Below are 26,661 nucleotides of genomic sequence, written 5' to 3'. Positions count from 1 at the left end.
TTAGGCGCTGCGAAGTGCCTTAAGCCTTCGGCATATTTCGGGGGGCAGCTGGGAAAACCCGCATGGAAATTAGCATAATTCATTTTCAAGCGACTTGGCTTGGGCGGAATCAAATGGTGTTTTTATCTGTTATTGGGATTTAGACATATTTATGCCATTTGTCCATGATGGACTGACCGAAACCGGGGTTTTCCTTTCATTGACTGCGGTCAATGATCTCCTGTCCTTCGATATCTTCCTTTTTGCAGTGTTTTTTATGTGGTTTATCAATTGTTCTTTGGGAATTTGTTTGTTTTTTGTTTTTTGTTTTCGTGTTTTTTTATTTTTTTTTGGTTCGAAGAGGTTTTTATTAGGTTTGCTTTTGTTGTTTTAATATTAACCCACTTCAAAAGTCTCGCACACGCATTTTATTTGCATACATTTACGCCCACACCAACACACGTACGCACACACACACAATCGCAGCTCGCACTATTTGCATCTCTTTCCCCAGCTGTCGCACTATCTCTTTCTCACTTCGCCGCGAAGTGCGTTAAAAGCTTTTGTTCGATTTCGGTTTTTGTTTTGTATTTTTGTTTCTTGTGCCATTTGTTCTTATTTATATTTTGTATTACACTGCGCCAAATAACTAGCCCTTATCCTGGAATAAAACTAGCATTTTTTAGATTTTATCTCGTAGTATCTTGGTAGTTGTTTGTAATAAATAATTGTTTTATAAGGAACGAATAAGTTTATAGGTTTGTTCATCATTTTAATAATAATTAAAAAATAACTATAATTATTCTTTATAGTTTTAAGTACCAGCATAGATTACGTATTGTATCTACAAAATGCCTTAATTGATAGGCAAAAATGCTGTACTAAGAGAATACAAATCAAACTGTTTGCCTTGCATCCTTTTCGTTTCAATTTCGAATTTCTTGCGCCCACATTGTGAGTTTTGCTCAGTGTACTTTTGTTTCTGTGCGTTCTTTTCAGTACGTTTTTCTTTTCGCATTTTACTTCTTTTGGCTTTGCGCTGCGTCTTACGACTGCGCTGCCGGCGTCGCAGTTGCCGTTTTGTATCTTGATTTTGGTTTCGACGGTGAATGAACTCAGGACCTGCGGACGTTCAACTGCGTCCCAAAAGCGCTTCGATTTTGCAGCAGCATTGCTTTTGTAATGCTGCGTAACACATTGTGTTATTATTGTTATTGTTTTAGTACTGTTGGCCTTTTTCGTTGCCTGCCATTCGCGCAGTTTTTGCCCAATGCTCGCAGCACATTTTTAACTGTTCTTTTCGGCTGTCGGCTGGCTGGAAAATTGCAAATTTTTGGCTAAATTTCGACTGACTGTCAAACAATAATTTGACATCTTGTATTTTACGCAGGGTATTATTGCGAGTCGCGTGGCTTAAGTTAAGTTGAGTTCTCTGCCGGCCGTCAAATTAAATGAAAATTTGCGGTCGACTTTAAGGCGTCTTGGCCGAATTAAGGGTCTTTTCGGCCAAGTTAATTGACTGTGAACACTTTTGCTGCGACAAAATAAAAGGGTTTTAACATCAAAAGACACCATTTAGTTTGTTGGAAAGGGGGGTTGGCGATTAAATGAAACACTTTACTCATATATCAAATTAATTGTTATATTACACAATGTTAATTGTGTGCAATGTTTCAAATTTGATATGTTTCACGTAGGTAGCATACGATTTTCCAAACCAGTAACTTTGTTGTTGTCAACATATCCTATATCTTGCTAATTTCCCTCAATTAACCCAAGATTTGATCAACTTTCCAACCAATATCGCAAAAGGTCACCCAAATCCCTTTTAAAACGCCCACATAATTGATTGTTTCATCGAAAACTTGAGCATTCCGGTGGCTTTAGGTAAACATTTTGGGCAGCGGCAAAAGGGCAACAAACATTTGTTTGCCCAGTTTTCTTATTTTGGAAACCGTCGAGCAGCTGCCACCGCCCACCGTAAAAGTGGGAGGGGCTGGGCTGGCAGGCTAAAACCTTTTGCGAACAATAAAAATTCAAGTTCAACGAATTGTACGCTTTGGGTAAACAACCTCGAATCGGACGCGTTGAGTGTCGCTCACTGATGTTGCTTTTTTGGGCGACAACACCCCGAAAAAGCAGAGCAAAAGCAAAAGCAGCACAGCAGCAGCAGCAGCAGTGGCAGCCAAACTGAAATCCTGGCCCAAAAGCACATGACATCCTTGCAAAACAAAATTCACGCCCAAAAACTCGGCGAACAGGCAGAACGTGCGAGAGAAAATGGCCAAATGAGAGCGGCCTCGAATAACCTTGAACTTGAGACGCGTTGCAAAGTCTGCCGAAAAGCATGGCAAGAGGAAAACGTCAAGAGAAAACGGTGCTGAAAAGAAAATCTACACAGCACCCACCGCGCAGCGAAATGTTTTTCTTTCCTCCGCCCACCATTGTCGTATCCTTTTTATGTAAATTTTTTCTTCATTTTTCGACCACGTCTGGCAACTAGGAAGGTCCAAAATGGGTTTATATTTTTTTTTTTTTAGAAAATTACACACGTACTTGAATCGTTTAGTTTATTTGATAATGGAATATTACATGGCTGTAAGTCGAGAGTAAACGAGTTTGCAGCAACAGCTGAGCAGAAAATTGGCAAGCAACAAGCACAACTGTACTTGAGACATTTCCCATGAATTATTCAACAAATGGATTCCAGTCTACCATCTTGATGAAATTGGAAAACAAGATATTGCAAATTTAAGCCCCAGCTAAAGATATACCCTAAAGAATTATTCGCAACAATTAAATATTGTATGTAAGTACCTTGCAAGGATTATTCATCAGGCCAACCAGACAGCCTGTCATTAAGCGTAGTCATCAGCTTCCACTCTCCCAAGTTTCCTTTAAAGTTAATAACTTTTGGGCTAATCTACGGAATACCCAATTGCAAGTGAGGGGACAGGGAAAGGGGAAGTGAGTTTGTTGGCCCGCTAGTCTTAGAGGATGTTAATAACTTGGTCGTACACCGTGAACATGGCACACATTCCATGCAACATTAATTAGTTTTGTCTAATTACAGTCGACAGAAGATACAGCTAGAATCCAACAGATACAAAGTTGCATGGCCAGCTATGTTTCATGCTATTTTGTCGCCAAAGAACAAGTTAACGACTTCAGCGGAATGGCATGGGATGTTGCATGATTGCGGCTTACTGTTAGAAATCTATGCACATGTGCGCATATCTACTGGATACTCTATAGATAGATGGATATACAAATGTATCTGTGTTAGATGACTGGGCGCAAAAACTCGTTCACTAATGGCCTGCCAAGCGCGGTGGCAGAGTTGTCACAGCTCGTTTTGATGTGCCTAGGGAGAAAATCCCCCATCGAGTCGCAAAAACTCAAATGAGTTGGATTAGCATGGATTTTGGAAGTTTAGGTCGTAGTTTGATTAGGGCTAATTAAATCGGTTAGAAAACTAGAAAATTCTATGACAACGCAATAGCACAATTCATGTATAATGTTTGATAAATAATTTAAAGCCAGCACTTTCGTTGCTCTTTACACAAATTTTCCTTAAATATTAGTAATACGTTCATTATGTAACGCCAAAAACTCTTTTAGCTTCTAAAAATTGCTGCCATGAAGAAATTTCGAAATATGTCAAACTGTCACTGCCATTCATCAGCCAAAAGTGGTAACAACAAGCATTTCCATATCCATGCAAAGTTCCCACAGCGGAAAATAAAAAGGATGAAAAGAGTAACACTTTTCTAAAAATAACAAAAAGGCATGTTGTTAATTTAATTTTATGACATGACAGCAACAGCAACTGAAACTACAACAACTACAACAGCAACAACAAATGCAAAACTACCTTTGTACAGTCTGTCAAATGGAAAAAGAAAACCTGGTCGATGAGGTGGCCCTAAGCAGCGAGTAAAGGCAACAACCAAAGAGCCAACTTGGCTAAGTCAAACGAGAAACTTTAGCGGCTTCTAACGGTAAATATAAATATGAGAAGAGTGAGAAAAAGGCGGAAAATGAATACCTAACAACAAACAGAAATGCAAACAAACACACACACGCACACATCACTTTTTTTCCAGAGGCAAGTGCAGTCGCAAAGTAGGCGCGTCTCGTTGTTTTTAGCCTTGTTCAACAAGGCAGCAACAACAACCAGTTACAACTGGCAACACGAGCAACAACAACTTACAACTAACAACAACAACTCACAACAACAACGACTAACAACAACAACCGCTTGCATTCCTGACCTACTCTGCAACTTTGCATTGACTTCAAACGGCCAAAACCAGCCGCGCCCCCTTTTCCACCTGCCGCCCACCTGAAAGCCAGACACTCTCTTGCCGCATAGAAAATAGGCGGGAAAACAAAGGAAAAGCGGAGGGACGACGAGGGGCGGGGGGTGGTGCGTCATTGGCTGAAAGGATACGAAACAAGCGGCAGCAACAACAACTACAAAAACAACAGCCGGGATGACCATAAAAAATGTTGTTTCTTTTTTTTTTTGCTTTTTCGCTTGCCTCCAAAAGTAGTTAAACTTCAAAAGCCGTCGGACAAAAAGAAGAAGACGCAAAAAGCAGTCGCAAAGCGCTGGAAAAACGAAAAACGAAAAACACAAAATATGGCTAGCTGTGCATGAAAACGAGTTTTCACTACTTTTGCCCATTTTACAACGAATCAAGATGGGGATGGAGTGATGTGGACGATGCCACCAGGCGGGCGTGCAACACCAAAAACACAAGAGACCCCCAAATGCAGAGTGCAACAACAACAAGGCATTGCAAGCCGATGACGTGCGCACAGTGGGCAGGTGCCTCGGAAATTACATAATCATTATAATAAATAAATTCAGTAAATATTTGCATTTTAGCAAACACATATAAAGGCCAAAAAGTGTTTATTTGGTTGCCTTGTCGCTAGAAAGAGCAATTTTAAAATAGTTTTTCACATTACCTCAACAAATGAAATAATAGAATGTGATCGATCACCATTTGTTATAATATTTTAAAACGTTTCTGAGCTCAGACTATTAAACAAGTTTTTTCTCTCAATTGAATTTACAAAAAAGTTATGTCTGCATAATTAATATAAAAATTTGTATTAAAAAATATAGACATTGTATATTTAAAAAACCAACCACAATAATAAAAAATTAAGAAAAATCGTATAATTAAGAAACAAGTTTCTTTTTTACTTTAACAGTACTGTACGCAAATTGGATATTTTTTCATAAACTGATCTTTGTACCAAAACCAGTTTATCTAAGAGGTATAATCATTGAATCATAAACTAAATAATTATTTTTCCCACAATTTTCATGGCTTAGCGTCTAGTTTGGGGTTCCAAGATTTTTTTCACTACTTTGCTTGATTGGTTGGTTGGTGCCTCTAATCCAGTTTCTGTGTTACCAAATCCGCCTGACGTCGAATGCGCCTCATTGGCATGCAACGCGAACAAGTTTACAGCTACAACAAAGCCAACAAAAACCGGGCTAACGAAAAAACGCGACTCCAACAACATGTTACAAGTGCAAAGGCAATGCGCGATGGTCACGTTGCAATGTTAGACATGCACCGCCCCCTCCAATCGTTGGTGTATCTCCAACTAGCGGCAGCCAAACAACTTCGCGCCCATAGACCATCATTTTTTCACACAGTTATTTTCTCCAGCTACACGGCAACAAAAAAGGGTTTGTTATAGCACACCAAAAAGTAGTCTTTATTAAACAGCTTCCTAATAAATTTCTTTAGTTACGGTTAACAGATTTATTTGAAATGACAGTATGCCATATTACAAATGATAAATCTGTATAATTAGAGGATAGAGAATAATGCTCTACTAATGAAATACTTGAATAACGTGGATAACCATGAATAATCTTGCATTTCTTTTCAAGAGAAGGCCAAAATATGATTAAATTGATTAAATTATTTATTTTGGGGTAATAATAAACTTCTTTTCTGTCCGTGCAGCTATTTCCTTTTCTCTTTCCATCGCTATCCGTCTCTTCCAGTGCCTGTTTTCTAGGTAGGTGCCGACCTGCCCCTGGCAACAATGCAGACGGCCTATTACCACACAGCCAGCCCCAAGTCAAGTTGAAGTTGCCCATGCTGTTGGCTTTTTTCCCTTTTTTCGCTTTTTTGCCACTGTTGTTGCCGCTTTGCCCCACTGCAATTGCCGTTAGTCGAGCCTTGGTGTGTGTGTGTGCGTATTTGTGTGTGTGCCAATGTCGTTTATAATGAAGTTTCCTGTCGATAAAGTTAAACTTCAAAGCTTTGGCCAAGTTTTGGGGGCCTCGCATCACTGCTTCTTTTTCCTTCTATTGGATTTTATTTTGTTGCTTGCATGGGCAACAACCGAAGGTGACTTAAATGCGATTTATTCGCCTGGAGGGCACTATAATTTAATATTTTAGTAAAACGAAGGAAGCGTTTAGTTGTTGAAGGTAAGGGCGTTTACTTAATGTACATAAACTGGGGACCTAAACGAAATATAACTGTCGATCGCATTCCTCCTGTATACATATGTATGTATGTACATATCCATAATTTAAAAAGCGCACCTAAGAAATTCCGCTCAAAAAGTCACAACAATGCAAAGCACTCACACATACAGAAGCAACACCCACGTGACGTAACAGCATCACAACAAGGCGGCAAAAAAAAAGAAAGGCGAGAAAGAGAGAGAGCGGCAAAAGTCGCAGACAAACATTGAAAATGTAGCGAGATCAATGCAATGATAAGAACGAAGAGAGAGCGACGACGAAGAGAGGCCAAAAACTATGCAAAAAAGGAAGGAACAGAGAGCGGGGGTCGTGTAAGTCCCGAAAGAGCAGCATAAAATCCTGGCGCATTACAGTTACAGTTGTGTAAGGACCAACATAAAAAATAATAAATTGAAAACAGTGGAGACAACCTCCAGGCGCGTTCCTTCTCACTCGCACCTTCACAATCCCACAGCAACGACCTACCTAACAACAACAACGGCAGTGCAAAAAAAGAAGAGAAGCTCCACACAGAAACAGAAACTACGTCAACAAAGTGGGAACGAAATGGAAGCGGGATATTGGAACATTCCCATTGCCATTTTGTTTGTGTTTGTTTTGCTCCAATTAGCAACTCGCTCGCTCGTTCTCTCTCTCTCTCTCTCTCTCATTCTCGCTCTAGCTCTCGCACTCTCTGTCCCGCTCTTGTGGCTTTGTCGCTTGCGTCATTTTGGCTTTGCAAAGACAGCATTTCGTTTGCACGGTGAAAGCTTTTCTTTGGGAATCCAAACAGCTGCTGTGGCTTTGTAGCCTTGTCGCCGTGCAGCTCTCGCAGTGTGTTTCATTGTCATCTCGCCTCATTCATGATGACGCCAAAAGAAAGCAACAACAGCACTAGCAAAATCAAAAGCAGAAAGAAAACGCCGGTTGGGATAGGGTCTCAAATCCATGTGGGATTCCCTGTCCCTGTCCCTGTCCACCCTCTCCATCCGCATATCTCGCTATCTCATTTTCTCCGTCTTCATTTCTTTTAATTACTTATGTTTCGAGACTACTTTCTTCTATTATACTTCTATTGCAATCTTTTTAAAATATGTTAATGTATAAATATAAGATAATTCATTTATGTTGTGTTATTATGAACATGGAAATATCTAGCTTTTCAATCTATTATCCAGCACCTTATCAGCTTTCACGATTATTATTATATTAAGTTCAATAACATAAGCTCTCCTTTGCAATATTTAGATGTGTTAACTACTTTTTTTCAGACGTATATCTTAGTCCGTTAATTGCATGTTACGATGTCAAGGAAGCCACAAGTTACCCAAAATAAGGAAAAAGGAATGTGAGTAGGGCAAATTACAGACGTTTTTAATATGCTAATACAAAAAATGGAGAAAGCTATAGTTAAGACACGGCTGAAGGTCATTGAAAGGTCTAGAAACTTGAAATTCCGCTGTAAGTATGTACATATGTGTTTCTTTTTTTCAAGGAATTGCACAATAGTTTCCGCAACCGAAAACATTGGCGATCTACTGTTGAGATACGGATACATGTAACCACAACCATTAGCTGTGTATTTGAGGCCCGCCAATGGGCTTATCAACAAGAAAAACGACAAGTGACCCAATCATAACGCACCGTGGAAAATAAAGTACACTCAAACTAAGGTTACCACACGATTATGAAGTGAGTGGAGCAAGAAACTAATTAAATGTTCTGCAAACACAATTTCGTACCCATTCATAAATCTCTCAATGGGCCAATCAAATCAAGTAAAAGACTTTTTAATGAAAGCACCAAGATTTATAAACAGCCGAGATCGCATTTTTAATTAACACACAAAACGGACGAGTGTAGATGAGAATGGGAGCTTTCAGCAATTGAGCAGAAATAGTTTGCTGAATCTTTCGGATGCGAAATTCGGATTGGGAGGCAGGCAAATGGGTGTTATTTATTCACACATTCACATTAGGGGATTGATGTTTATTTTGATTACCATAAAAAACAAGTACGGAAGCCGATCGATTAATGAAAATTTGGTGTGTGCCAAGGGAAATTAATAGGACACAGCTGTCTTGAGAAAAATTAGATAAATCAATTTTCAAATAAATATGTAATTTCTTTATTTTCTAAGATGCATTTTTTAAGCCCCATAGGGGAGTATTTAAAATCATAGAAATATATGTGTATATGTATGTTATAAACTTTCTTTAAAGACCTCTAGGTACATTTACAAATTATAAAATCATTTTATTTCATTTTATTTTTCTATTTCATTTTTATAGCGAGAATAAAGCTTATTTACTGGCACAATTTGTTATTGTGAGTGGAAAACATCTGGGATTCGGGAAGATCACGGGATCTGCACAGGAATACCTTTAATTGGGCATAAAAAGATCGGGGGAATGGGTCTGAAATAAACGAGGATTAGTTTTAACAGCCAACAGCTTCCCCAACTACAGCGTGTACACCACGAAATGCTCCATAAAAGTGTCGAGATTTCTCTGAAGTGAGAACATGAAACCCGCGCATTATCACAACTTTAATGAGTTGTTCTACGGCTGGAAAGAATATTTTTTTTTCGTTAAATATGAGGGAAAAAAAGGAAAATAAAAACTGACAGAAGGCAACGTGTTCTTGCCATTCCCATCCGTTCCGCTCTCTCACCGGTTCGCTTGCTCTCTCGCGCGAACGAAAAACGCTAGCGAAACGAAAATGCAAAATGTCAATGTCCTCCACTGTACAGTTCAGCGTCAGAATTGCGTCGCAGTTTTTGTGTTTTTGCCCACAGAACGCAGAACTGTTCTCGCGGCCAGCGGAACGCCGGAATGGAACGCGATGCAAGCCAACAGAAACGAACAAATAAGACGAACGTAAGCGTGGACTTCTGGAATGGAGCCAGTATGTGTGTGTGTGTGTGTGTGCAAGAGAGTGTGGAATGGAGTAATGGGGAAGTGAGGATTACGGGGTACTCGCATGTGTGCGTAGTCCTCTTTGGGGCTTCTCTTCTCCTAAGGGGTATAACAGCATTCTGTACACAAATTCATCAATAACTTAGTTGACTACATTTGCCTAGACTACATGTAAATAAAAAATATTACATGGGTATTTTCCATTAACTGGAATTCAAGCTTACGCATTACTAAGATACTTTGGCAAAAAGTATCTTTTGTCTGAATTCAAGGAAAATGTACTTAGAAACGTAGGTAGGTGTCGCAAAAGAGTTTACAAATTCGAGAATACTCCCTTACACTATGTTATAAAAATTTAACTTTTCATAGATACAACTCAATTACCTAATACATTGATGAATTTAATGTATTTAAAAAAAATATTATAGGGTATGCATGGAAGCGCTTCATAAGCGATTATACTGCCTTACTTTTCGTAAGGTTCCTTTCGGAGCAATCCAAAGCAAATACCAAATACAAATAATGTCATTTGTCCGAGCCCTGGTACCCATATCCATCTTAGTGCTCCTCTCATATTGCATTGGTTGGAGCAACTTTTTTAATAAGCGCCGATAGCTGGCGAAGAACGGGGGCGATTCGAATGAAATGAGTTCTTGTGGAGCCCAATACTTAATGAAAAACGGAAATGCCATTTTAGATTTATAGTCGTGATAAACAGCAACCGCAACGGGCAGCCGGCAAAGCGCAATTGGCCAGTTGAAAGTTGGTAACAACTTTTGGCCGGCTTGGCCAACAGATGTTGGCGGAACTTGTTCCTCGCCTGCGGCCAAAAAGTTAGCCAAGCCAATGTTGCTCAAACTCGAAAAAAGATTTAGGGCTTCCTCACTGAAGCTAAAGAAAAGCTGGTCCAAACTAAAGTTAAATAGATATATTTCATTTCTCAAGCGTTTTACCACCAACGCTCCCTCTTGGAATATTTGATTCAGTCAACTGAAGTAAGCATATCCTTATCCTTAACTTACACTAATCACGGTAATATTCACTCTCTTCCATTCCATGCGATACATACCTGCAATGGGAAGAAAACCAAATTGAATTAGTAATGTTGGGGAAAAACAATTCTAAAGAAATGGAAACCTCTGCGAAGAGGCACCCGCACAATGGGAAACCCACAAATAACCAATATATGTAAGTAAGTAAGTACCAAGTTTGGTGTTGTCGTCGTCAGTGGCTGATTTTGTTATTGTTGGTCGCCCTACACCTGCACGTGTAATCAAATACAATAAGCCATAAAAAATTATCATAAACAAGACGCTGCCAATGCGGCCAAATGAAAAATAAAGTTGACAATGAGACTGGGATATACATAGATGGTTAGGTGGCTTTGGTGCCTGGTGCCTGGCATTGTTATTGGGTCGAAGGTGAGCCCCAGCTGGAGCCCTCGAAAATCCTTTGGCACACACAGACAAGGACACGATGGCCAGGCCAGCAACAGCAACAGCAACAACAACAGCAACTGGCAATGCCATAAATTAAGGACCAACATGTTCGACGGCAACAACAAGGCTCCACAAGTGTTGACAATAATGGCAACACGAAAAGCTCCGAGGCTGTGTCAATTCGATGGCTGTCCTTGCTGAGCTCCGATTTTCCCCGACACTTGCTCCCTATTTTCACCCATTTCCCCACCCACCCACACTCTCGATTTGCTTAGAATATTTTACAGTTCGTGCCGTTTTGAGTGAAACATGATGTTTGGCTAATTCAACAGATTTACACTGAATTTCGCCATTCAATTTGCCCATGATTGAACAGTTGCCATGCCAGAGAAATTTTCCTCGCTCACTTTGCGACCCATTGCATTTATGTTTTCATTGAACTGCAGCACTCATAAATTGCTGATTTTCTTTGGAACTAAATTTTCATTTAAAGAGGTTCTCTATGTATGGAAATAAATAACAGAAGAAATTTCATAACAACACAGAATATTTGTGTAGCTTTGAAGCGAAATTCTAGCCATTAAATTACATTGGAAAACTGAGAAATATTTCACCTTTGTTATGCCCTCTTAGAGGACATTAAACTTGAAGCTTTAATAGCGTAATAGCCACCTACCTTGTGGCTTTTGGCGAAACAAAAAGTCAGCAAATGAATGTGGCGCCCATGACGTCACCGCGGGGAATACAAATAAATATATATGAGAGACACACAAAAAAAAGAAGAAAAAAACGCATCAACCCCTGACGAAAAAGTTCATTGTCTTAGCTTTACAGTTTATTGCACTTAATTAACGTGAAAAGTGGGGTCGGGAGGGGGGAAGGCTGGATGGCAACACCTACCAGCTGCAGATACATAGATACTCGTACAGATACAGATACAAAGCGCCAGCGATAATGAATTATTAGCGAAAGCAGCAGGGCAACAGCCAGAGTATCTTTATCCCGAATCTCGGGCTGTATCTGCCGGATATTAGAGCACTGCCAGCACAGCGACAACATGTGTCGCCCCTTCGGCAACATGCAACGTGCAACAGCAGCAGCAGTAGCAGCAACAGAAGGCGGAGGCGTTGCAAGTTCTTAGGAACTTTGAATCACTGTCTTTTCATTCCCCAATTTCTACACCTTCCCCGTCTCGCCACGCACTTGAAGTTCTTTTAATGTTGCATGGCAAATTTAATTTCTAAATTGCAGCTGTCGTCGCTCTGCCGCACATTCGACTTGGGCTCCGTGTGTCCATAATCTTGCCAATAGTATCGTCATAAATCATGCCAGCCGAACAGCGCAGACATTTCATCACAATCCGCAAGAAGTCGCAAAACTCAGTCCCCTCCAGCCATTGCGTATACGCCGCGTGTGCAGTCAGGAATTGAAGCGTGGTGTCCCAGACCCAGACGCTTGAAAGAGCTGCCAGGCAATCGCCACATTTGAAATAATTTGCAGACAAACTAAGGAATTCTCGTGGCGTTTTACAAATTATAAGAAGGTCTAATGATGAAGAATAAGATGGCAAAATATGAGAAGGTCCAATAATGAAGAATAAGCTGACATTCTTTCCAACTAACTGGTTTGCGCTGTATTTGCATTTCGTTGAAAACGTAAATTGCTAGCATTCCAGAGGACATTATAATTGTTATGTTTCTATACCATATTTTAAACGTAAGACATAATTTACAATTATGTATACACATAAAAGACGGCTAAATGTGATTTTCAATGAGGCGAACAAGTTTGCGAACAAGTTTCCAATTTAAAAATGGCTTCATTGTTCGCCATTCACTAGCACTCTATGCGCACCATAGAATGCCAGCTAACTTAAATTCACAATGAAAGTAAAATCTGTGAATCACTCGAAACGCATTCCCCGCATTCATTCGAATTCAGATACATGTGCATGACAATGGGCAGACTGCACCTCCGTATGCTTTATGGTCTGGCCCCAAATTGCATGTTTAATTGCAATAAAGAAACAACGCTTGCGAAAAAAACGAAAAAAAAACTAAAAACACACAAAAAAACAAACAATGCCACGGCGGAGAGAAAATACAGAAGCAATTTTCATGAAATTTCGCGCACAGCTGAAAGACACAAAACAGCTGCAGCGAAGTGCAGTTGGAAAATGGAAAATGGGGAAATTTCCGTGCAGAGGCAAGGGAAGTGGGGAGGGGAACTACAGAAGGAAAATCCACCTCCCGCTGTTTAATCAGGGGTAATGAATGAAACCGCACCCAAAAATGCTCTGAGTAAGACTGAAAACTTCATTCAAAAAGTCACAAAAGACAAAAAGTATCCTTACATGCTAGAATCCAATTAATAATTTAATTCGCAGTAAATGGCATTTTCATTAAAGCTTTTGTTCGGTTGCCTTTTCCGCTACTGAAATTAAACAAGGAAAACTTTGAACAAAGACCAACAACAATGGTAATGAGTCGAACTTGAAAGTTCTGTGAAACGGAAGTTGCAGTAATTAACATGAATGTTCAAATAAATGTGGCAAAAAGCAACCAAGAACTATAAAATTACAAAACTCGACCATAACACTCATAATTATCCATAGCAATTTGTATTAATAAAGGTTATTTTTTGTAGTTAATAATTGGGTTCTGAAAAACACTAATTAATCCTGCTAATATTGAGAACATCGACTGGTTTGTTCCAGCCTTCAATTCAAATTCAACACAGTTGCTTATAACTAATTCTAGTTAACTTTGTAGATTACTTGACATAATTGTTCCGCAGTTTAGAGCTAATTGATTCTTTTGGGGCTTATAATCAATTTGTTATAGTTTTTGCACATTTACATTGATTTACAGCGAAAAATTAATTGACTTGTGCTCCCAAAGTAGAAAGAATAATACCAGCAAATAGTGTAGAATTTGAAATGAACTATTTTTATGGCTGATTTATTGTTTCATGAATTGTTAATTTGCATACACAAACATTTATTTGAATATTTTGTGCCACTCAGCGAAATGTACATATAAAATAACTCTTGCTATGATTTTAACGATGTCAAATACTTATTTAATAATAATTTATGCAGCCATAAAAACTCATTGTTGCTGCCATTAAATTAATTGATGGCCGGCCAGCGCAGAAAGCAGTCATTTGCATAATTGAAACTAATATTTTAATGGTAACAAAGATTAAAGTCGAACCTGGCAAAGAAGTGGCTAATCGTGGCCATATCGAATATTGAAATAATATATGTAAACGTTCGAAAGTTCATGTCACAATAAAAACTAAATGCCTGGCTCATTGTCGTAAAAGTTGCTGTCGGGTTTATGGGTGGGGAAAATGGGGTAGGGGAAGGGAATGGAATGGATTTTTATTATAAACGAAAACGAAATGTGCACCGATGGGTGGGATTTTGGGATTTTGGGGGGAAAGGAGGGGCTTTCAATGGCCCCAAGATGCTGATGCATACCGAAAAGTCTTCAGAGCGTTGATGAGACATGAAACGAAGCGGCAGTCGGACAAACAGACAGACAGACAGACGGATCCACAGATACAGATACATTGGCAGATTCGGATACAGATACAGATGCTCAGAATGCAGCGTGTGTCTGTGAGGAGAGATTCAGCGCTGCCTTTTAGCTTTTATTACATATGGTGGGGCTGCTGTGGATGGATGCAGCAGGCGGCGATGGAGATGATGGAGAAGATGGAGACCGCGGCGAGACATGACCTACCCCAAGGCAAAAATTATTATTATTTTCTTCTTCTTCGTCTTATACGATTCCCTATACATATATATATATGTATATTTTTTTGTTGGTTCGCTCGTTTTCATTTATATGATTTTCTTTATTATTACTCTCGCTCTGGGCTTCTCCGGTCTGCTCTGGGTTGGGTTTGCCGAAATGAAGCCGTAAAATTATATATGTACGCATGCCACGGCATTCCGTTCCCCAATCATTCTCTCCACCCCGATACCCCCATATCCCCATATCACCAATATGCCCGACTTCATTGTTTCAAACTGCAGCGGGCAATAAATGAGTAATACGGTAATAAAAACAAAGTTTGAGCAGCACACGACTGCGGGAACCTTTGTTCCTCGAAATGCTGGCCAAGAAATGTGGTTAGTTCTTAATAAGCCACAATGCATAAATACCAATCAATACCTTTTTCACAAAGAATTTCCAAATAAAAACCTAAATCCTGCAACTAAACGAACAATGGCAATAAATGTGTATAAATGTAATTTACCATTCAACTAGATCTTCTTCCGGAATGATACTATGTATAAGCAATGGAAAATTAGAAAAACTGCACCGCATGACATTTTGAACATAATTTGCCATTATATTAATACCATCGCTTATCTGTGCATTTATCAAATAATCAGACCGTGTCTAATGCCGGCAATGATACCGAAAACGAACCATCTGTATATCTATGCATGGAGTAGATCCCATATGAAAAGCCAACATGGCAGCAAGATCGCACTCACGGATACGAAAGCCAGCCCATAAAGACAAAGGCATTAAATTACAACTGGCAAACGAAGCAGCACAGAAGTGTAGCTAATACTTTGCTACCTGCCACCCAAAACCACCTCGCAAAAAAAAAAAAAAAAAAAAAAAAAAAAACTGAAATAAAAAACAAAACCCCCAAACGAAACCATAATTTAATAGCAGCTACTACACCAACGATCGCTCGCTGTGTTAGTCTAAACTTGATTTCAAAGTTAAGCCAACCTTAACCAACATTTATAGACATCAAAACTTTGGCGGCGCAACAAAAACGACAAAAAAAAAAAAAAAAGAAAAATACAAAAATCCAAGCAAAAAACGATTTTTCAGTTTTGGGCTTAAACTTGATTTGCAGAGAAAAAAACACAAGCAAACACTTTGCTTTGAAGGTGAAGATGGCTTTATTGAGGTAGGAATGCCAACTGATGGAGTACCGAGGAGAAGTAAAACCGACGTATTCGATGGGTAATTAAGCAGACTCTTGAGCCACAAAACCTTGTGTTTGCGGCTGAGCCGAGCCTTCTAAATTGCCCAAGGAAAGGTAAATATTACCATATAATACGGGGAGACATTTACTGCAAGTATAAGATCATTAAAACATTGAAAGACCCAATGGTCTTTGGCAGGCTATTATGACCAAGATTTCTGGCATTCTTTCTTTTATGTTAATAGCTGTGACTCAGTAATACTTTAATGCCTTAACACAAGAATAACCCGAACGTTATGCTTTCCAAGTGATGACTTAAGAATGTGCTTAAATATTTACAATTCCCATCGGCGCATTTCGAAACAAATTAAATGAAAACTTTTGCCCAAACAGCTCTATTTATCCGTTTAGCCATGCAAGCCACAATTAATAATTAATTCACTGCATTGGTAAAGTCGGAATCGATAAATAAAACGCCGAACCGCAGTGCTCAAGTCAAAATATTCAATAATTTAAAAGTGGCCAGCGGAGGAGTAAGTTGTTTAAGGGTGAAAATTGGGCCACTGCTTAATATTTAAACGTTTTCGCAGTTTCGATTGAGCTTAATAAATGTGTGAGCCTCGACAACTGACTGTTTTTGTTTGACCAAACCCATACAATTCGTAATCGTTTGTGTGCCGGACCAGCAGGAAAAAAAATATTGGATATATTTGCCTGGGGTAATTAGCTCACTCCACCTGAAGGATTTCTACTTGTCTGCCGACTGTCTGCAAACAACGAGGATCACATTACAAATTTTCCGCTTGTCAGCATGAACAAATTTCCAGCAGCTTGTAATTAATATTTTGACATGTATCCCCATGGGCAGCTCGCCACCTCTCAAATGGGTGGCAATATAAGATTCGATTTCATTCGACGCTGCTGTGTAGACTTTCTCGCCAGTAAGCCCAAAAATAATTATATTTATATTAGGCTAATGACATAGACGGATTGTATATCAAATGTTGTTTGGCCGCCGGTAACTAGCCGCTGCTGCCGATGTTACTTTCAATCCATTGGATTGCCATGCATCCAACATCATGCAGAATGTGTCAATTGTGGGCTGTTAGTCAGTAATATGATTTGAATACTATTTTTAAGAATTTTGCAACCAAAGCTATGCTCAGATAGTTGCCTCTTGCACAAGCCAAAAGTTATACCCTCCGTTGAGAGCCCATAAATTAGGCTTACAACGTCGGAGTCAAGAAAGCCAGTATAATTGTATGACTGCCACCGCATTCACAGAAGAATTTCATTTTTCTATGTGCAGTAGGAAGATACAGTGATAAAAACTATTGAAGGAGGAGCACTGGAAGCATACTTCTATTTATTGTTTGCCTTTTTCTCAATTTTAAATGCTTTCATAGCATTTATTCTGGTGCTAGTGTACGTATAAGCATAGTTATAACGCACCAAGTCGGGAAAAACTATAAGAAATTGAAAGCAATTTGCCAAGCAGAAAGGCAAGCATAAAGAACAGAGCTATGTCTGCTATAACAGAAGCGAAAATTATTTTTCTAACTCGCAGAGCGAAATGTACGAGTGGGGAAAAGGAACGCCAACTGCATATAAATTTTGGTTAGGCGACACAAAGGCAGTGAGCCAGAGGGAAAATGCGTCTGATAAGGATGAAAATAAAATGCGATATTTTTTTTCTCTTTTTTTCTCTTTGCGCCAAAATGCCTTTCATGAAACGGACAGTTTGTGGCTGCCATTTGGGTATGGGTATGGGTATGGGTATGGCGAAGTGGTTATGGGAGCTGCTAGAGCATTTCAGCTGCGGAATGACAAAGTATCAGGCCAACAACAAAGCTTAAGTCATAAAATAAAAAAAGTTTCCTATGAGGCGTCAACGAGACGGAGCTCTCTTCCATTTTCTTGGTATTTTCGCTTTTTGTGCTGGGAATTTTCCTCAAGCCAGTTGCCTGATTGCATCCAACAAGGGAAAATTTAGCAAGGCGACCCAGAGAGCCTCTTTATACACTTGCCCCCTTCCGTGGCAACGAAATCTGTTTACAAATTTGATTTGCCTGCCACGCCCAGCGCAATTAGGGCGAGCAAAAAACCATCGCAACATTCTCACACTCAACTGGAGGCCTACGAAACAGGGGCGTAGTTCGCCTGGCGCTCCATGGGGGGATTCATTAATATTGGTATTCAGTTGGCACTGTTTTTCTTATTGTGTTAAAGAACCATCTACGAACTTCGTCTAGTACATCACGAATGTGTTACATACACCACGATTACGAATCTATTATAAACATAATAAATGTATTTTCGGCTGTAATAGTGCTTAAACTATGGCAAGTTCAGGTTACTAGCTGGAATCTGTGTGCCACTGTGACCCAATGCGATCGCAACTATTCAGTATTCAGAACTGAGTGAACTTAAGATGTACATATGTTTTCAGCTGGAGTTGGGCGCGTTTGAAACCCCCTTTCGAGGACGCCGCCGCCCCTGGAGCAGCGCAGATATGGTGAAGCGGGCCTGCAGTCTTAGTCGCATTGATTGTTATGTAAGCGGCTTATAATTTCTTCTCGGCGAGGGAGCCCCTCACTGGGATGATGGGGAAAACGAATTTAATTTCTGTTGTCGGTCGTAGCCAAGTGTCGATTGCCGTTTCCCATGTTCACTTTGTGTGTGGGCTGCTATCGGCTATCGCTGTTGTTGGTGGCCTGAAAATTGCTGTTGCCAAATGGAAAAAGTATGTTTTCAGGCGCTTAAAAAGTAAATTATAGACGGTTTGACCAGGCCTCACTCCCCCATTTCCTTTTTGCCCATCGCAGCCTCCGCCATTTATTTCCCTGTCGTACTTGGTTAGTCGTATTCTTTGGCCAGTGGACAAAGTGGCAAATTCACTTGGCCTGTGAGGAAAGCTTGGCAAGAGGCTGGATTAAGCCGGGTTGGAGCATAGACCTAATCACTGGGCATGGTGGGAAAAGTGCGCTCACTTAGCCAATTACTTTAGTTTTGCTCAAGCATATGGCTGAAATTGAAATGTTACTTATTCTAACAAGATATAGTACCTAACTCTATAGCCAAGCGAAAGAAGAACTACAAGCCAAAGAATCTCTATTATATCCCGATGGCCATTACACATACATGTACATGCCTTTGTGACTAAGCCCCAAACCAGACCAATTTCATAACCAGCGTGCTCTTTAAAGCCAAACTCGCTTTCCCGCCGCGGCGCAGAAAGAAACGATTTTCACTAAATTATTTTCACTTTTCTTCATAGGCCGATGAAAACGAAAGTGAAGCAAAGTCAAATCCCCGGCGGCCAGCGAAGCCACCGAAGCCACCGTTACCGGAGTGGAGTGATGTGGACATGGATGTGGACTGCAGCGGAGTGGAGGGATTGAAGTGGAGTGATTGCATTGTTTTCTGCGTCCATGTACATGGAGATATTAGATAGGCCTACCGACCGACACACAGAGACCCGATGAGCTCAAGTCGGAGTCCGGAGTCAAAGTCGGGGAATCGAGCATGCTGATGAGTTTGGCCTACTTTCACTTTCATTTTCTAGTTTCGGCTTACAAGCGTAATCATTTTTGGTTTTTCTCTTTTTGATATTCACGCGTTTTTGAGCCGGTTTTCCAGAGAGCCATGCTACGAGAGACCCACTGACAATGAAATAAAGTTGTTTCACATTTCATGGTTGCTGCACTGGCAGACCAAAAAAATTACAAATACATATATCTATATCTTATAGGCCTAGAAAAACTAAAACAATGGGCAAAAAGTTAACTTTAGACTGGGCTGGCAAGGAAAAGTGTTAGGAGATTGTTCATCACAACGTGGTCATTGATGGATTTCCCATTTTTCTCGCCATTTTTGCGCTCTCAAGTGCTGCGTTTACACTGGACTACATAAAAAAGTACCGCACCGCACACTCTTATTGCTCACTTTCACTTTTTTTCAATGACAATTAGTGGCAACAAAACATAAACACCAAACTGAAGCCACAGCGATTCACGTTTCTCATTTTGATTGCGAGCCAAAGCTTTGAATAATATCATTTTAATTGTTTTTTTTACCAGCTGTTTAGTGTTATAATAATTGTTTCCCCCAAAGTGAAGAGTAACTGTACATAGGTATGGAAAACTTTTAATTAGTTGTTGGGCCCGGGCGATTGCATATAATATGATTTGCATGAGTGCTTCTCGATTTGTATTTAATTGAGGGGAAAAGTTGGAAACCTGTATAAGTTGCCTGGAAAGTCGGTGGATAGTGCAAGACTCATGGGCCTGCATTGGAATTTTAGCCAAAAACTTCGATAAAACTAACTATTAACCCATGGTTGCCAGGCGCCCTTCCCACAGAGCCAAGTGCTTGGGAAATCCCAAATGGCACTTGCCATAGATTCCACTTCGGATATCTAAAAACCAAATAAGTTCGTGCGACAGTTAAACTCGAGCCGAGGGCGAAAATAAAATCATAAAAGTCCAGCCACATAATTCCCACTCACACACAACTGAAGTCAAGTTAAACTAATAAAAAGTCTAATAAAATCAATTTCAATCAAAATACCAAAGTAAAATAAATACGACCAAAAAACGCGAGAAATTATGAAGCAAGAAACGAAAGCGGAGACATCACAAAAAAGTCAAAAGACGAGGCAGCAGCAAATTGGGGGGCATAAATCAAATGCCGAAATATGCGCCAAATATTATAGGAAATGCGGGTGTAGCGGGGGGAAATGGGAGTCACTTGGAGATGGAATGCACTCTTCGCAAAGAGCACGAATTTTACGTGGTATGCCTCCAGGAATATTGGTTTCTATATCTGTAGCTGTATTTGTATCTGCATCTGTATCTGTTTCTGTTTCTCTTTCTGCATCTGTATGGGTATCTGTATTCGAGAGATTCGGCGGCTAGAGCGTGCAATTAATGATTTTGTCGGGGCGTGATGTCGCAATATTCAATGAGCTCCTAATGACTGGCACATGAGTGTTAGGACGCCGGTTATAGCACTTTAGATTAAATGTCTAGCCCAGTCAGAACGAAGGGGCGGGGCAGGGTAAATAAGCAGCTATCGCCTCTGTGATAAATGATGGTTTCTTTTTTCATTTTGGGCACTGAAACCTGGATGGCAGCAGCCGTGTCTGCAAATACTAAACCTTTAACGGTAATACGTTCAAATATTAAACATTTAAGGGTATAAGTTCAAATACTAAACAGTTAAGGGTAATTTAGTTCAAATGCTAAATATTTAAGCGTAAAAACTCGGTGTCAGAAGTACACAAAGCTCTGGGAAAAAGTATCTAAACATATTTACTTTGAATATTTACATTGAATTATACATTGCAATGATTACATCTTTACTGAACATTTGAGCATTTACTTAAGCCTACATGTTAAGCAAATATAAAATAAGTTCTTCACTTCATTTTTGATACACAAGAAGTTTCTTTCCAAGTTAAAGTCACGTATGTTCTTTAAGGTTTTCCCTGCCAGTAAGCCCCTCTAACATCTTGCCCCTTCATCCAATTTACCTCATTAGCCATAAGGCTCCAGTTCGAACCCTCTGGGATTGGCAACCCCGTACAGATACATCCGTATCTCATCTCTTTCAAACTTACCCTGCATTTTCGGCTGCAGCAATTGACATCTGTTGTTGGGGCTCATCTGTTAGCCGCAGCGTTAGATGTGCCCTTCGTTGTTGTTGTTGTTGCTGCAGTGGTTATTGTTGTTGTAGTGGTGTATTGTTGTTTCTGGTGGCGCTGATGATGATGCTGCTAATTTTTTGCCTCCGCTTATTTGATGTCTACACATGAAATTCGCGCACGAAACGTAAATGAAACACTGCGAAAAGGAAGAGAGAGGGTGAAAATAAAAGAAAATTTTATTAACATTTTTTGTACATCTCGCTTTGTTCAGACATTTTACAGTATTATTTCAAACAAAACGCTGGGCTTGACATAAGTTGCCGCACTTGAGAGAAACACACACAGAGAAAAAGGGACCCCCGAGAAAACAAGAAAAACTGGCAAAAGCAAATGCCAGCTGGCCACTTGTAGACTCAAGTTACAAGAAACACTTAGAGCCAAGCCGAGCCGAGCCGCGCCCCCTTTCTCCATCTCCATCTTCGCCATCATCATCACCAGCCCCCCAGATGATGAAAGCCCCCAAAAAATAAAAAAGAGCGAAGAAAACCCTAGGAAAACCCAAGACATGAAATGAGTAAGAGGCGCCAAGTGTGTGTCTGTGCAAGGTGAAGGGAAAGAGGGTCTAAAAATATGAGGGAGGTACTGAGGCCTCTTTTGTGTTGCCAAGGGCTAAATGTAAGTTGCCTATCTTCCTCATTCCCCAAATCTTTTTTTCGGCCAGCAAGGGTTACGGTTTAACCCTAAATGTGCCTCGGAAAATGATGCAAAGTGAGAGCCGCGAGGGGCTGAAGACTTCTTCAATTAAAAGGGTTTTCCATGACAAGGATCCAGGTTGCTAAGCACTGACTAACTAATAGACACAAATAAAACTGTTTTTATCACATTTTAAAACAATTACACCATGTTGCTAGCAATTTTGGTAGTTTAAATGTATTTCCTAAACTTTATAAATGCCTCTGTTTCTTTTCAGAAGTTTACAAGTAGGTAGAGGAAATCCTTTGACAAAATCCGATTTACCCCGGCGAACTCTCTACGTAAGCTTCTTGTAAACAAACAGAATCATCTGCTATAAGCCCATGAGCTGATGTATAATCTGCAGACTGTGCGCAAATTAAAGTTTCATTTTTCAGTTGCTGCCTCGCTCTGCACACTGCACTCTGCACTCGGCCATTTGTTATTGTGTTCGTGTTCTTCACTTGGCCAACGTGTCGTATACTCAACTCGTCAGCCACCACCCAAAAGAGTTTTCCACACGCATGTAGCATTCTCGGCCGGGAAATACTTATGCATGTACGGGTGTGCAAGTGTTCGTGGCATGAGGAGAATGCTTTATTGTATTTGCTTTTAAAACATCAACAACATTTGCTGTTGCCATACGAAGTACATGCATATGCATATGTATACATACACACACACACACTTAGGTGGATAAAACTGCTGCAACTGCGACTGCATTGCGTTTTTCTCATTGTTTTACCCCCGTCGCCGTCGCCCCTTTGGGGCTCCAGAAACTTGTTTATATAATTTCCTGTACGCGTGGCACAAAAGCCAGCAGTAGAAGCATAATCTTCCCGTCTTACTCTCCCTATACGAGTACATACATATATGTACATGTATCTCCATCAAAATCCCTCTCGCCTGCCCATTCTTTTGTCATGTATTTTTGCTGATAATAATAATGCATTTCATTGTTGTTGCTGCTGGCTTTGCTGCTCTTGTCATTGTTTATAATTGTTGCTTTGTGCGAGCCTAGCAGATGCATAGATACACATGTATCTGCTAGATACGCCAAGTGACGACTGCGAGCGCAAAAACAACTTACACACTTTCTGATATCACTTCTTCCAGTCTGTTTGCCGTTTGATTGATTAAAACAAGGAAGCAATATCCTCGCCTCGGATATTTGTTGGCCATTTTCATTACTTGTGCAGTGGAATAGCAGAAATCGGATTTGATTTTGCTTGAAGGATTAAATGTACAAGTCATTAATATGAGTTTACACATATATGTTAGCTTTAAGAAACCTTTGAAAAACATATATTCACAGCCACATTTTATGCTCATTAGTTACAGTATTCTAGTTAAATATTTAATATTTAAATAGTCTAGAACTACAATAGTCTTGTGGCACCATAGAGCGGTTCCAATCGATGAACACGTTTGGCTGGAGGGGAAGTAACAGCCTTCGGACATGGCACTTCATTAAAGAAGAGATTCAATAAATTTTCACAAAAGCATGTTAATTGAGCGCCAGAGTTGGGATGTTATTGATGAGCTGGGGACTGGGGCTTAAGTTGATTTCTGCGCTTGAAATAGTTTCAACAAGTCGCAGACGAGGCAAGAGAAAGGAAAATATGACGATGGAAAACAATTTCAGTTTGTTTACTTTATTGTCGTCGTGTAGCGTTGAAATTCTTTCTGTTTGTGGACTGGACTTTATTTTTATCAGCGCAGACAAGGACAAAATTGTGGTGTGCGAGCGAGAGCGAATGGTAAACAAGAAATAATGAATTTGTGATAATGGTAAATGTTCCTTTTGGCTCACTTATCTTCATTTCCTTCCCAGGGTTTCCTTCTTCTGTTCCTTCTTTCCACATTTTTATTTATAGCCTTTAAATTTTGTGAGTAAACAGTATATTCTCTTTTTTATTTGTATTTCCGCAACTGTCGGTGGAAATGTGTAAGTGATTGAGTGCAGCGCAGCTAATTTGCCGCCTCGCCTTGGAAAACCAGCTTAGAACCGTGCTAAGCGGTCCAACAATGTGACAACAGAAGCCCAGAGACGCGATAACTTGGCCAAGACGCTGGCGATGGCGATGGCGATGACAACGAGGCAACTTAATACGCGGGTTATGCAACATACACACTCGCGCTCACCAAAGAAGCGAATCAGTTGCACAAAGCAAACGACAACGACAAAGGCCCAAAGCCCCAACGTCCCAACGGCCCAAAGGCCCCCTTTACCTGAAGACCGGTTTTTGGCCCCCAGAAGAGAAGAGAACGGAAGACAAGAAACTCCATTTCGCATGGCCAGGAGATTCTGCACATTTTACCGTTAACATAATGGCTAAATCACCGTTTAGAAAACCGCCAAGATGACGTTGTAGCTGCGCGGGGGTGGTGGTGGGCGGGGTTGTGGGCAGAAAGACTCCAATTCGTGGCAAAAAAAAAAAGAAAAAAAAAAGGAAAAAGGCAAAGATTTCAAAAGAATTCTCCTCGCTTCTTCGTTCTTGCCAATTTTTCTTCCTCTCTTTGAGCAGTTTTGTTTCCCTGCCTCGCATTTTGCAAAAAACGTAATTACAGTTGTTGGTTATATTTTTTCCCAGACGTGCTTAGAATTAAATTAAATTAAAATTACAGTGAGTGCCAAAAGTTGCGGCCAAAGTCGTCAGCGATGAGATAATGCCGCGAATTGGCAATTTCCAAAAGGGAGTGAAATCAAGATGAAATTCAAGTTGCAACACATCAGTAATAAAAACACTTTTCTACATTTCCTGCCGCACACTTATCATTAAGACTCAATGATGCAATAATTCAGTTTCCTAATTTATTATAATTGTTTAATTTATTACCCTCCCCATCTCCTAACACCACCGAATAAAAACTTTTCTGCGCAGCTCACTTCACAAATATTACGTGACATTTTTTTCAAACGTTTCCGATACCAGAACAAATAAATAAACAAAATCAAAAATTATTTATATAACTACAAGCGGAAAAGACTTGTACCGTAAATCGTGCGTAAGTTATGAACTCTGCAGCCAAAAGATGAACAGATTTTCAAACACATGATTGATTGAGTGTTTAGTTTCCAGTGGTTAAAGAAGTACAAATACCACGGGAATAAAACGAGAAATGTCGAAAACCGATATGCGGTTGGTGAAACCGAATAAAATCGAAGTTGACGATATAAAAGTGCTCGAATCGGTTGTCAAGATAAGCGAAATTCACACTTTATCAGGCAAATAAACTACAGCTATTGGTTCCAATTGTTTTGTTAGCTTATCGCCCTGAATAATTATTAACAATACTGTACTCCGGATTTTGTTGTGTGCTAGGCATTCTGGTTTAGCATAGCCAAAACTTCAATAAAGTGCCATTTGTTAACAACTTGTTCCTTCCACGCTGTGTGTGCAAAAACAATTTTTCTCCATAATGAGGTCAGTTTTAAAATACATAAACTCATTATTCGTATTTTTTTCTTGCTTTGTTTTTTTTGCCCGCCTGTGTGAGCTGTGAGCTCGTGGCTGTGCACACAAAAAGTAAAAAAGAAACATTCGGCGTAAAAATTATTTTATTGTCGCGTACGCAAGACGACGTACAAAAATGTGTGGCCCAAATAAGGAGTACAAGTACAGCGAAAATAAATAAGGCTAAAAGCAAAAATAACAATGACACATTAATAATGTTAAGTAAATAGAGAAATTTACAAAATAAAATCAACACGCGATAGGCAGTCAAGGCAATGAAATGCCTGTGAATATGGCCATGTCTGAAAGATTCAGATCAAGTTAAGATCATATGACGTCTATCTATGCAATTTTCATATATTTTTGTTTTCGGTTCCTCTGGAATCTTTGAAAAACAAAAAGTAATGGGCTCAAAGTAGGTAACTTCAGTTACTCATTAGGGTTTTTCTGCAGCTGTTCGAACATTGGATGTCTAACAACAGACCCAAAGTAAACTTCAGCTTAGTTTGGGGCGGTCTGAAGCTAATCAATTTTGGGAAAGTGCTTCCGCATTTAGAGAATTGCACAAGAAGCCACTTACATACATATGGGAGTGGGTTTTCCGTGTAATGGGCCGCTATCAAATGCTATGGGCCGTGAAGTAATGGGAAGCAATGGGAGGTTCCATAGGGGCTAGCCACATAAAACCGAACCGAAACTATCTGAATCGGAGGCACATGCTTTGCATATTGCTGGGAGAGAGCTTCGAGTAGCAGTACTGTTAAGCCCGCCCGTGGCGTCTTTTCAACAAGTGGCCAAAATCCGTATGCTCGGTATTACGTGCCCCGAATGTATTGGCCGCAAAATGAAGCATTTGAAGTCCGCTCTTAAGCGTTTGCCATAGTTGCCAGGGGACGACGCGCAGCTGTTTAAATGCCACTGATAAGCCGTAGCAAGCCGTAGGAAAACATATACTTGGCCATTATTGCGACGATCGACAGATAGAAACTGAAATACATAGCTCGAGATTATCCTCCGC

At 40.0% G+C, this 26,661-nt stretch overlaps 1 protein-coding gene across 1 annotated transcript in view; it reads right to left on the bottom strand.

Moving 5' to 3' along the window:
* The window catches only part of LOC6543165 (neurogenic protein mastermind), a 69,865-nt gene that overhangs the window by 30,103 nt on the left and 13,101 nt on the right, over nt 1–26,661 (bottom strand). Inside the window, exon 2 of the mRNA XM_001969245.3 lies at nt 21,427–21,649. Within this exon, the coding sequence (XP_001969281.1) occupies nt 21,427–21,455 (29 nt within the window). The 5' untranslated portion in view covers nt 21,456–21,649. The remainder of the gene's footprint in view (nt 1–21,426; nt 21,650–26,661) is intronic.

Source organism: Drosophila erecta, unplaced genomic scaffold (genome assembly GCF_003286155.1).
Source record: "Drosophila erecta strain 14021-0224.00,06,07 unplaced genomic scaffold, DereRS2 tig00000055-arrow-pilon, whole genome shotgun sequence".
Classification (NCBI taxonomy): Eukaryota; Metazoa; Arthropoda; class Insecta; order Diptera; family Drosophilidae; genus Drosophila; species Drosophila erecta.
This window is presented reverse-complemented; position numbering and strand designations above follow the sequence as displayed.